The 14,058-nt window shown below is 36.0% G+C and overlaps 1 protein-coding gene across 4 annotated transcripts in view; it reads right to left on the reverse strand.

Moving 5' to 3' along the window:
- Lar (tyrosine-protein phosphatase Lar) overlaps positions 1-14,058 on the reverse strand; it is a 179,121-nt gene that overhangs the window by 67,056 nt on the left and 98,007 nt on the right. For 3 of the 4 annotated variants that reach the window (XM_074243102.1, XM_074243099.1, XM_074243100.1), the window contains 2 exons: positions 2,047-2,178; positions 1,342-1,500 (listed from right to left, as the gene is read on the reverse strand). In XM_074243102.1, coding sequence (XP_074099203.1) covers positions 1,342-1,500; positions 2,047-2,178 — 291 coding nt within the window. Of the gene's footprint in view, positions 1-1,341; positions 1,501-2,046; positions 2,179-7,935; positions 7,962-14,058 lie in introns of those variants that run through there. The other variant, XM_074243101.1, reaches the window with a different exon arrangement.

Below are 14,058 nucleotides of genomic sequence, written 5' to 3' on the forward strand. Positions count from 1 at the left end.
AAAATTTTGAGGGGACGTGTGCATGAAAAATTTAAACATTAACAACTGAGCGAGCACCTGTCCGCGCTTTTAATGACAATAAAAGACAGATAGCAAATATAATAAAACACCGGTGATAAAAGTGTCTATTAAAATGAATGTGAAAATGATACTTGAGCACGTGTACCGTCATAAAACTCAGGACTGAGCGCTATGATAGTGAATTTGCAATAAAAATAATTAACAATAAGTAAGCAAAGAATTGAGAATTATCGCAAAGTGCTTACTTTATGTTCATTTTCTTGAAATTATGGTCTCTTAGTTAGTTATTCATCTTCTTTTTCGAGTTTATTTTTTTTTACAAGAATATCGTTATAAAAAATTAAAATTAATAAAATTATAATTGAAAATGAATGATCTTTAAAAAAAACTTTTAAGAAAGTTTGAATTTTAAAATCCACTTAAACTTTTTCGAACAATTTATTAAATTTTATCCAAATTAACAATAAAAACAATTAACAATAAGAAGAAAGTTTAAGTATATTTCATAAGTCAAGTTGCTTAATCTTATGACGGGATGGAAGGATGGCGGGATTGAGAATGATAAAAAAGTGCTCGCTGCACATTTTCTTAAACTGTAATACTTTTTCTTATTCATCTTCCTCGAGTTTTAGTCTTCGTTTTTTTTTTCGAGTTTTGGCGGAAAGTTAAGGAGTAAAAGAGAGTAAGAAAATGAGCCTCTGCGTCTTAAATTAAATTAAAAGTGAGAGAAACCAATTAAGCCGGTCCGCAAAATTTCACGCGATCTCATCGTAGAATGGGAATGGCAGGAGTACTACCAGTGGAAGCAGAAGTAGTAAGAGAAGCTTTTCTACAACGGAATGCCAGTACTTCTTTCCCATTAAGCCGAGCTAGAGCTGTAGCTACCAGTTCCGTTTGGACGTTCAACTGGGCGCCATTAAGCTGCTCGTTCTACCGTTAAAATGAGGTGAACGAGCAAGAGGACAAGACTGTCGAGGAACTTTGTGAACAAGTGAGAGCTGTTTCGTCCAAAGAATACTATAATACATTCAATTTTATCTGTATATATATTTCACTAGACTATTCTAATATATTTGAACAAAGTAATGGACAAAATTAACCGTGAGCCCGTTTTAATTTCACTTAAACTTTGAAGGATTGCGCGATTAAGTGATTCACCTTGCGGGTATCTTCTGTTGAATTCGGGCCGACTTTTGGCTTAGTGTCGGGGCTTCTAAGCCCTTTCTTTTTACTCAGAGAATTTGGAAACAGATTTATTAAACTGCAAGACTTGAAATTCTCAAGTAGAAGACCGGAAAATTGAAATTTAAAGAGACTTACGTTCGTGGACGGTCAGCTGGGCTTCTGCTGTCACAGCATCACCGACTCCATTTTCGGCAACACATTCCCACATTGCTTCATCGCGATTTGCTCTTACTGGGTCGATCCTCAGGAGCGCGCCATTTGCGTAGGATTTGGTACTGTAGCGCGACGCCGTTGCTGGAAAATTATTTATAAAATTACATAGTAGAAAACTTTTCCAAAAAAATATGTCTCAAAAAATGTGAAAAAATGAAGAAATCTTAAGTGTTATAGATATATAATTAATTAAATTAATATCAATAAGAATAAATGAAAAATTTTTAAATTAACGGGAGTAATAATACAATAATTGTTTTGAAAAGTACGATTGCTATGTAAAATTAATAATTCTATTGGGTGAAAGTTAAACAAATGAGACGGCCAGAGAAAGAGAGAGATTGAGTTTGCAGATGTAAAGTTTTGAAGAAAAGAAGCTAAAAGTATTTTAAAGCTTGGGATGAGGAAATCAGCGTAGCGTAGATCCTTCCTGATTCTCTTTTGTCCGTTAAATCTTTAGTCGGAAGTGAGTCTGGCTCGAGTTTTTAGAGCTGATGGGCAAGGGGAAACAAGAACACCGAGAATGAAGATGGAAGAGGGCAAGAAAGAAAAACAGAGTTAGAATGTATAAGAAAAGTAAGGAGACAATAAGATCAGTTGAAGAGCTACGTGGAATAGGAAACTCACAGGAAACTTTTTTCCCGTTCTTGCGCCAGTGGATTTGTGGCGGGGGCTGTCCATGGGCGCTGCAGTAGAAACTGGCGATCCCTCCTGCCTTTACGTGCTGGGACCGCGGTCTCATCAGGATCTTCGGCGGGCCTGTTAACATAAAATAATTTCAAAAATTAATATTTTTTTACTGATTTTTTTGGAAGTTTGTATCGTCCGGAAAATGAGCTTATGATATTGGAAAAATAATAATCGAGTGGTGTTTATTTACAGAGTGTCCTGCAGAACATCGGAAACATCTGGTACGTCCGCAATATTTAGTCGGTAGGATAATTTGTAGGTTTAAAGAGACATTGACTACCAATTCAGTTTGAACTACATTAGTTTATTTTATCGATAACTTTGTGGTTATTGATTTTCATTCTCTGTATTTTATAGTCATCATACTGCTTTATAAAAGGGATGTATCGCAAAAACGATCAGGACATTTTTTCGTACCTTTAATATTTACCTAAAAATTTGGGCTTTAAAAATTAATTTGATGCAAATAAAATAATTTTTCATCTGTAACTTAATAAATTTGTTGTCAAAAAGGACAAAATTAATTACATAAAAGATAAATGCGGTTGAAGAACATAATTAGGAATGCGGAGCATAAATGAGATGTGAGTTGGGAGATGTGAGGTGAAAGTAAGCTGGATGAAAGCCAAAAGACACGGCTGGTAATGTTAAGTAAGCTTTTTTTTAAACCTTTGTACTTCTCTTCTGTATACACGCTTAGTCCACAAAAGCTGAAAGGGATTCTTTGTCCTATATTTTCTATCTTCCATCTCTATACTCCCTCGTAAGCAACATTTGCAGGCCTTAGATACGCTTATCAACACAGAGATTAAATCCTTGGAATTAGATTGCAAGATTGTTAATGCGAGAGATGACGACGGGCATGTGGACCGGCTATTACATGGGTTTATTACGTTGTAACCTATTAGATCCATGAAGAGGTAATGTCCGTAATGTTTTTGGAATTCATCAAGGTAACCACAATTAAAATAAAAACTAAAACCAAAACCGTTAAACTGTCGGTAATTTTTTCCATTTCAATCCAGTGAACAGTTGATATGAAATTTTTCGAGTAAAATAATTTTAAAAAGCCGTATTGGATTTTAAAATTCGATTTTTGTCAACAGAGTCACCAGAGTAAATAAATAAAATAAAATAAAATAAAAAATAGAGGATGGAATAGAAATAAAAATGGGAGTAAAAATAAAAATTAACAATTGAGTGAGAATCGCATGAGGTTATTGAGTCGTATTGTTATGTATGGTGTCTGGAACAGGGGTGAACTCGTTCGATTTTAATCAGAACTCGCGGTCCCTGGTAATCGATACTGTGTACGTGAAAGCCATTCGAAGGGAAAACAGGGACCAGGAACGCGGCTGGAGTAAGAGCGACCGGGAATTATTTTAACAGCGACGCTAAATGTCAAACGGGAAAGGTTTTAAGTGAGACAGAAGCCTGAAGGGTTGGAGGAGGGATAAAATAGACCGTTATGCAGACTCCACATGTGCTGCATCATTGATTGTAAACGTTGGGACGCGTATGATGCTCTCGTGTCAGCAAATGACTGGTAGAGTGGCTCGTCCTCTATTTTCTGCTGTTGCTCCGATCCACAGACACACACACGGACGTGTGGAGCGCATGTGTGAGTGAGGTTCATCATAAATAATTGCACGAACCTTATTCGCATTTAAACTCTCGAGAATCCGCGCGTATGCTGGAGCAGAATTCGGTTGACCCGAGCGACAACGGAAACGAATCAAAATCCCAGCTCACCTCCTCCGGTCCTTTTTCCAGCACCCCCTCGGCCCGCTCACTCGTTATCCCGCGTACGGCGAGCTAAATACACGCCGGTCTGACATATAGCGTACGTATAGCAAATATTAATTTAATTTAAATCGGTTTTCACGTTGTACATTTCATACACACCTACAGATGAGGATATTGACGAGTTATTCTTGTTCTGCATCGGCAAGTGGGTCCCCGACTCCCAGTTGTATACGAGTTATCATTTTTATTATAAATACATACGGATAAGCCCTCGATTTATTCATTTTCAATTATTTTAATAAATAAACATTGGTAAATAATAAATAATTACTGTTTTTATTTACAGAATCGAAATTTCATCACTTTCGAAGGTTTGCTTGTTTTTTGTGATTATATTAATTGGCAATTAATTTTTTTCTGATGGAGATTTATTTTTATTGAAATGAAATTTTTTTTTAGATGAAATTAAAATTTTTTTATAAAATTTTAAACGTCAATTTAAAGCATTTATGTAGTTTTTTTTTAGGAATAAAACGTGTCAGTGTTGTCAAAAATTATACAACGAGAGATTAATCCGTTTTAATTGTTGTAAAATTATTTTATAAAGAAATAATATCATAAAATTATTATAATAATGAGAAAATGACTCTTAATAGGTCGTAAATATTTAAAACTTGAAAAATATAGAGCCAAAAATGAAAATTATAAAATAAATATTAAATATCAAAAGTGAAAAACACAACACAATGGAAAATAAATGAATTTATTGAAATGAAACAAATAATAAACTATTAATATTAAACAAAACAAGGCAACAGACAGATATGGAGCGTATGGGTCAGGTAAATAAAAGCAAAAAGATAATAAATTAGTAAAATATGCGTTGGGTAAAATTGATTAACATGATTATTTGTACACAATACCGCGGCACGGAACTTGAACAGCTATTTATATTTAATTTAATTTCATTTTATTGGAATGATATCAATGGATTTAATTATCGGATATAATTGAAATGATCGGCATTAATGAAAACTGTGAACCTCAAATTCATACTAATTATACTTAACATTCATCGACCGTGATATAAATTTTATATGTCATATTCATCCTACTTCATGTTGCGTTATATTTAATATAACTTAACTAAAGTTCATTTACTTTTTTGACCTCGGTTATTCCGAACAATTCGATAATAACAATTACCGCAATAAAGGATTTAATATCAATACCTTTCCCGAACAATAAGGATTTGAATTAATGATTAAGCAAATAATCGATGACTAGACTATGTACAATGGTAAACCAGAATATATATATATATATATATATATATATATATATGCATGTGCTATGCAAAGTGATTGTGTTTGACCAACTTCTCGCTTAGAATTTCCATTAGTCGGTTTATATACGAATGAAATCTATGAGTGAGATAGATCCTGTTTATTATATCTCCATCTATATCTACATAGATATAGATATATATCTATATGGATAGGAAACTAGATATGTAGAGAAGACGGTTTGAAAATTATAAGCGGAAGCAGAGTTTTGGCCTGAGCCGTTGAATGATTTCAAATCAACGTGTTTGGTAGCGCGTACAAATTCAATTTGAATATGTATTTGACTCGGAAGCAATATCCAACAAATCTCGAGCTTTAGTTTGCGATTTTTCTCATATCTTTTACCCACTACTATTACTACTTTGATTACTATTTCCATTAACCCAAATAATCTTATTTTAATCTTGCTTTTTTTTTTTTCTTTTATTTATGGCTTAAGAGAATTTTATTTGGGGACCCTTGATTGCAAAATGATTGTAAGGTTTGAAATTAATTATTTTATAAAAATTATAAATGTAATTTCTTAAGTTTTAGTAAATTTGATTAAGTAAAAACAAAAATTAATGCTTTACAAATTTTAACAAAAAATTGATTTCAAAAAAATTAAAAAGCAATATTTTATAAATTTTCATGAAAAAATTCTGAACGAAAAATGATCTATAAATTTAAAATTCTTAAAATTCCAAATCAAAACAATCCTCTCAAACCCACAAATAAAAATCTGTAATCATTTTTGAGTACTTGGCCATAAAAAAAAACTTAAACTTCTTTTGCATCGAAATATTTCCATGTATAGGCATTAAAAATTTAACGACATCACAGCGGGGAATCGATACAATAAATGTGAGCAAAGAGCTCGTAAAAAGCGCATTACTCCAGCGGCAAAGATCCTGGCGTCCAAGAACCCGGAATTCCCAATTGAGGGAGCGGGCGAAGGGCCTTGGAATTAAATCCCATGTTTTTATTCCACCCACACCCACAACCAGTATTTTTGAGTTTACTGCTGTTGTGTATACACCGTGGAAGGTAATGAAGAGAGTGTCGTGCATAAAATCCAAATAGGAGCCGGGAAGAAGTTGGTGCGGGCCAAGAATGTGGTACAGCCTGCACGGAATTTATGCAGATGTATGCCGGCAATATTCTAAATAAATAGGCAGTCTTGTGTACGATTCGCCACCCAGCAATTTACTCGACACAGCCTAACCTATTCTGTTGCTGCAGAATGACTACAACCCCAGCGAGGACTAAAGCTGCAAATGGAAGGCGAGAAAACCTCACGGAGTATCATCTGGAAGTGAGTTCTAGTCTGGCAGAAGAAATTCACCGGGCTCGGTGGCCAATAGCAGGCGAACCACCCGGAATATCCACTTTGTTTCTGTCGTACAATAAAGCCGTGTCCCAATTATTACTCCCAGAGCTTTAGTTTAGTTTTTCCTGGCGCTCCCAGGGGCTTTTATTCCTCCTTTCTGGGCACCGAGCCTGGTATTTTCGCTTTACTTTGAGAAACGCTACCAAAGAATTCATTACGGCAAGTAGCAAAGACGATGGAAGAGGCCCGCATAAATTTTTGTAATTTAACCTTTAACCCAGGTTACTGGTACTGCTTACAGCTACTAAGAGTTGTATAAGTGCTTCAACTCCCGGAAAGAACCACCAACCCTGGATAATAAAATTGTTGAGCTGAGCGGTATCTTTTTTCTTTATTTATTCCCTTTGTGTGTTGAATTTAATGTCTGAATTTCTTTGAAATACAATACCACGATTGAGCCCGGGTTCCCAATTCTGATTGTCATTGTTTTCACTTTGATTTTATTCTTCTGGTTCGACGCCCGCCGCGATTTTTAATTCCACTTCTGGGCTCTGTTTTCATTTTTATGCAAACCACCCAGAAAAAAAAAAAAAAAAAAAAAAAAGATGAGATGGGTTTCGTGAATTATTTTACAGCAAAGGAATGTTAGGGAGTTGTGTCGAGTTTGTTCTACGTGGGGAGGTGTAACTTTATTTTCTGATGAGAGACTCGGGTTTTGGGTCACTTGAATTAAGTGCCTAGGGCGATTACAAGGAGCTGTTTTGGGGTAATTGATTCAATTTAAGTGATTAAAGCTCATTTTCGGGATACAAACTTTGAAATTATTGAGTAAACGTTTAAATTATGTTTTTTTTTTTTTTTTTTTCGTTATTATAGGAAAAAAATTAATTTATTTTTATAATACTAAAAAAAAAAAGAAATGATTTATTATACACTAAAATTGTTTGCTTAAAATTAACATTAAAACGATTTTCAAAAATAAAAATAAATTTAAAACGTCCAGAAAACATAATCTCGGAGCTAGAAGGTTTAAATTAAAAGCACTCAAGCACATGACCCGGGATTCGCAAGCCGATAAGACCGGGGCCAAAAATCGACATTAGAAAATTTGAAATTTAAATTAGAAACACTTGCTAGCGAAGCATCCAGGTTAGACGAGAGAACTCTCTGAGTTTCTTATAGGAACGTTTACACTTGTCACGTATACTGATCCTACAAATCATTGTTATTGTTATCGTCACCATTACTATACGCTATTTATATATTGTATTTCCTCCTCGAGTGTTTTCCGGACGTCTTATCTTGTGAGAAATAAATAAATATTTATCGCGCATGATAATAAATATTCACGGGAAATACATACACAAAAATTATATTTTTATGTGTGATATGATATTTTTCCAGTCAACTTTTGAAACCACTTACTTGTCATGTACGTGATGAACATTGAGTCGCTGATATTCCCTGAAATAAAATCCTTAAGTCTCGTCGTACGTTGATGTCTATCACTGTCAATTGTTTCTGACAACTTTTCGAGGTACAAAATTTTCCACGAGTATCACAATCAAGTATTGAATTTACTTACAAAATAAAAGCTTTCAGTATTATCTATGCATTTAAAACACAAACCATCACTATTGTTGTTGTTATTATTATTTCTTGTGCAGCTAGAAAATAAGTGACGGATAACTTGTAATGTGATATTTATATCCCAGAAACTCTTGCACTTGACGTGTTTCCGCAGCTCGAGAAATAAAAAATATATGACTGGGTGAAAGGAAGACGGAGGATTTGGAAAATTTTCGAGGGCAATTCAAACACTTTTTAGGCCCATTACTGTCGTGCCAGTGAGCCGGATCGCGGATGAAGGAATCAGAATAAGTATGAGTAGCTGGAGACGAGATGGAGCCGAGACGGGAAAAGGAAAAAGAGTTCCTCAAACTTTCACAGCTTCAGCTCCACCGAGGAGTCATGCTGACAGCCAGACTGCATTACTTACGGCTTATCCCGGCTCCCCTAACTCGCTATTATATAGATATTATGCATCATATTCTCCAGTGATTCCAACATACGTTTGAAAATGCTTCTAGAATAATATTTTTTGTTTCTGCCATAAATTAGAGTATACTCTGTCGTTAAATTAATTTTTTATTGTTCAGACGTTGTAAATTAATTTTATTAAGCTCTAGATTTAAAATTTGCAGTTTATACACATTATTGAGACAGATAATCGTTTTACAATTTTTTTGAAGAAATGTTTTGACCTTAACACTCAAATTAAAAAAAGTATTGTTGATTTAAGATTCAAAATTTTTAAATTCTATTTAAATAAATCAATTTTAGCAAAAATTTTTTAAATGAAAAATTTAAAACGATTAAAATTAATTGTACTTGTGTTTTCGAATTGTACAGAGATAATGTATCTTATTTTAAACTCGAATTTGTTACCAGATAGTATAATTTCAACATCAAGTATAATACAGCCTCGATCTGTACAAAAGCAAACAAATTTATGTAAAACAACTCAAGACATTACGGCCTGAAGCATTCCAATTGCCTAGATTATTCCATTTCTGGTGGGTTCGTACCGAGGGTGGATGTTGCGAGGAAGCGTGAATATGTCAATGGTAATATCTGCCGGGATTCGTGGCATATCCCAAGGTTATAAATATAAGTAAATCGGATACAAAAAAATGTCAAAGAGAATGTAAGAGACCGAAGATAATATAAGAAGAGAAGAGTATTGGTTTAGGTGATGGTGAGACGTCTGAAGCCACGCACGTAAATGCAAATGAACTTTGCGAAACAATCTTGTCGTTAACTTGCGGTGTAATAGCAAAGACGTGAGATTCTTGTAGCGGGCATATCTCATCCTGAGCTCACTTGATATATCAAACTCCCTGGAGCGAGTGTCCTGGTTAGTAAGATCCTTCATGCGATGCGATGTTGTGCCGTACATATACAAGTCGACAAGAAGAAGAAGAAGAAGAAGAAGAAGAAGAAGAAGAAGAAGCGGAGGAAGGCGGTTGAGCCGAGTATTCTCCGTCGATCGTATCTGCCGTTGATGATGATCTAACTGAGCAAATACACCATTAAAACTCCGCGTCTATGTATATAATAAACACTAATACACATCTCCGTAACGCCCCAGTGTTATTTGATTAATCCAACGCAAGCATTTATTGCTTGATATTACTCGAGGATGGGTAAGAGACTTCAATTTACGAGGGGAAATTGAAACAACATCAACTCGGTACTCTCTATAGTCTCGGTACTTCAAACTACACACGCGTCTTACAATTATCAATCCTTCTCTACGTACTATCCTCGAACCGAAGAGACACGTCGTCTAGGAAAACGTGGCATTAAATTAGCGCGAGTTGTGTAAGGTCGTTGATACCTGGCAATACGTCATCTCGCCTTCAACCCCGACCCTACTGAGTAATTGTTATCTATTACTCAAGCCCTCTGTGTGTTTCATTATTGTGACAAACGTATGCTATTTAATTGTAAGACGGATTAATTTTACGGATTCCTATGATATGATTCTCTCATGAGACTTGATTTTAATTTTAGAAATTCCTTTGACGTAAGGGATTTCGAGCTTTCAATTAATATTCTATTTGTTTGAAAATGTTCATTTTGAACTAACTCAAAAAAATCATTGCAACTTTACAGCCTCTAAAATAATAAAAAATTAACTATTCCTTTTTTTAAATTTCCAATTTGATCAAACTAAATTCAATTACAAACCAACTCGAAAGACCAAATCCTCAACGTTCCAACCAAATATTTTTCCACTCCAACCAACCCTCTTAACTGAATTTCAATTTTCTCCACCCCGATCTAATCCCAACCCTCTAACTGCTCAAATTTTCAAAAACCTAATCTTCGATACTAAAACAATAAACAATAATTCGTTTACCATATTATCTATTTGGCATTATGCGGTAGAGAGATCACGAGGCAAGCATTCCAAACGTGTCGTGAATATTCAGAGCGGGCATTACTACGGTATGTATACACGCGGAACGTCAAGGGCGATCGTAGTTACGTGTTTGAACGTTCAGCTCAAGCAACTCCTTGCAGTCTGAGAACACGAGAGCTATACTTACATCCGCACATCCAGCAGACAGCACACACATGTGTGTCGCTCTCTGTATCTACCAATGGGCTTATATCTGTTCTCGTTCTCACAGAGAGAATCAAGCACGATCAAGCATCTGAGCGCGTTGATCCTCCGCTGCATTGGGAGCAGAAATACAGCGGGTAATAGTAGACACAGAGGGCAAAGACGTCTGTGAGGATTTCCGCAAGCCTGTCTGAGGAATTGAAGCACACATGCTTCTTCTATCTCGGGGTTACCTAAGTACAAGGGTCAAGAGAAATAAAAATAACATTAAATCCAAATGCTATAGCTATAGCAGGAGCTCGCTTCTCCTATCTTCTGCGAAAATTAAAAAAATCTCCCTTATTTCAATCATTCTTCTACATTGTTGTCTTTTCCATTGTTTTATTTTGTCAGTGGTTTATTTTAAAAATATCATTTGTTAAAAAACGCGAAAATAACCCCAGTTATCGCAAAGGAACAAATGTATAGAAGGGAAAGCGAAATCATGTCGTATCTATGCTCCGAAAGGAGGAAAATGAGAAAAGGAATAATAGAGTACACAAATGAATACACGATAGGAGAAATTTAGTTCCCCTTGGTTCTCTGATCTCCGACTGGGTCATAAACTCGGTGATTCCGATCGCAAAAACTCGAGTATCGTGATGAATAAAACTATCGACGTTTCCAGCGCTCCCGGATACGAGAAAGGGCAAAATGTTTTTGCTAACGGGAAATCCATTAGCAGATCGAATCGCGAGCGGAAAAATTGTTTATTATGATATGAGAAAAATTCAAGCTACCTGCTGTCATGTGTCAACATAAATTTATCTTTGTATTGATATCCACGAATGGATTTATCTGGTACCAGTTTTGGAGCTTCCAGCCGTATAACCGAGGAAATATTATGTGTCTTTTTTCGCGTAGTAAAATCTACAAAGGCTTTATTTGATGTTTCGTTCTGTTTGATATTTTTTGGTCATTGTTGAAATCAGTACAGGTGTTTGTTCAATCGTTCAAAAGTGATATTAATTGGGTGTATCCATTTGAATGTAGAAGGAATTTATGGCAAAAGTATCAACCCTCACGAGACGATTTCTGGATTTGGTAAAAGACATTTCCGGTCAATTTCCCGTTGGAAAACCGGTTGGAAACGTTCGCAGGAAACAAATCCTCCGCGGAACTATTGGCTGAACTTCCGCATCATTTCCCGTTGCGTTTAGCCGTTTATATGCCGAGCTATTTATTTAATCCAGCCGATATCAAGCAGTCACTTACTCTCGAGCTGGCATCGAGTCGAGTGGATTTTTCATACTCTGGCCAAAAGTGCTTGGGGGTAAAAATCTGCTCGAGAATCCGGCAATAATTAATTGTAAAGAGGACCTTACTCTACTCCACTCTGGTTTGTGACCACTCCCTCGAATTTAAGAGGGAATTTATACATCTGGGAAAATTTATACAACCCGGAGGGTGAAGAGCCGCAGAGAAAGAGAAATTCCACACGTACTACTCGTGGAGAAGTGTACAGAAGTGGAGAGCAGAGTTGGAAAGCCGTAAATCAGTCGCCGGGCAACGAGGAATCATCCCCTACCGTGTTATGGACGCTTAACCCCGCCGACCCAACATTAGGTGAGATTTTAAACGGAGATTGCACCACATATATATCTTACGAGCTGATTTGGTAGCCCCTGGCTGGAGCTTGGGCCCGACCGACTAAAATTAAGGATTATCTATCCAGGCTTTCAAAGAGAATTGCCCTTAGCTTCACTCACTCACTTATTTACTCTTTCGCTCCAATTCGCTGCTCTCTACTTTGGTCTCTGTCCTCTGGATCGGCACCGGGGCTCCTGCTCAACTCTACCTAATCTCTTTTGAAGACTAGAGCCTTCTATTCGCCGGCCGATTCCCAATCACAGGGCAATATTGTTGTCACAATGTAATTGCAACCTCACTAGACTAATCCGGGAACTAAAAGCGTACTTACAAGATCTAAGATTGAGTTTTAGTTGTTAGAACTTTACAAAAATTATATTTTTAGTATTTTAATTGCATCTGCGGAAAAAAATTTTGATTTGACCTGATATATTAAATTAAATTAAAAACTAATAGCAAATAAGCTCCTAGGAAGATTAAAAAAATAATTTTCATTTTCTAATATATCGGAAATCGAAAATTAAAATTTTTGACTCTGGACCATAAAACTGGCCATAACTTCAAAAATAATGGCTTTAAATGCAATTCTGACCACTCTAAATTGTTCCACGGGAAATTTCCTACAAGAAACATTGCGTTTTATAAGTCTAAAAAATTTTTTTTTAGTAGATATTGGGACTTGGAGAAAATTCGGAAAATCGAAAATTAAAATTTTTGACTCTGGACCATAAAACTGGCCGTAACTTCTAAAATAATTGCTTTAAACGCTATTCTGACCACTTTAAATTGTTTCTCGGAAAATTTTCTACAAGAAACATTGCGTTTTATAAGTCTAAAAAAATTTTTTTATGGACATGTTATACCTGATATAAATTTATGAAATCGTTTTAAGACATATCAAGCCATAAATAGATAGCAATAAAAAAAATATCAGAACCAATTTAAATTTTTATGACTTATCTCTCAGCAAATTAATTTTCAAAGCGAAATTAAAAATCCGCTGACAGGTTGATAAATTAAGAATATTAATCCCTAAGACGCTAATAGATTAACCGAGTCTCAAAAAGACAAGAGATGAAAGAAGTCGCTAAAGACAAGCAGCCATTTTAACCAGAGTTGAGACTGCGGCTGTGACCCATCGGATAAATTTCAACTGTCATAGCAGACACAGTCTTCGTCTTAGTCGTCAACTTCTGTTCTGAGAGCGACCCACCCATTACTCCTTGTATCTTTCTTCCCCATATCATCTCCACCCACACAAACACACACTCATACATACATTTATCGTCATCTCGGTTGAAGCCAGTGTACCGTTAAAGACAGTCGCCTCGGTAGGATGGAAGGAGGGTGGAATTGATTAAATAATTGGCCAGTTAGATTGGGCTGGAATGAATACGCTGGCACGGAGCCAGCAGAATCTACGTCTCCTTCTCCAGGAGTATCCAGAGCATAAACTCCTACCTACATACTTCCACTACCCCTTTTTACCTTTAACCTCCATCTCGAGCTCCGGTGTCCCTTCATCCCATCCCTCCTCTCATTGGGTCCCGTACCAATTGCCACTTCCCAGATCCTCGGGACAAAGTGCCAGCGGGGGTGGGCTCAGGACAACCGTTTCCGTTCTCCGAAAGCTCAATAATGGCTTTGATTGCGAGTGGAAAATGTGGTTGTCGAACCAAGTATTACTTCTCCACCTACTGCTACCTGTTCTCTCATTGTCGCCGCTCGAACTTTACTTTGTCCCGGCAACTCCAAGATTCTCCTTATAGTCTTAGTTGCAGTCTTAG

The sequence above is a fragment of the Cotesia typhae genome, unplaced genomic scaffold (assembly GCF_013202065.1).
Source record: "Cotesia typhae breed Kobodo isofemale line unplaced genomic scaffold, CoteBio_Ctyphae contig_4, whole genome shotgun sequence".
Taxonomy (NCBI): Eukaryota; Metazoa; Arthropoda; class Insecta; order Hymenoptera; family Braconidae; genus Cotesia; species Cotesia typhae.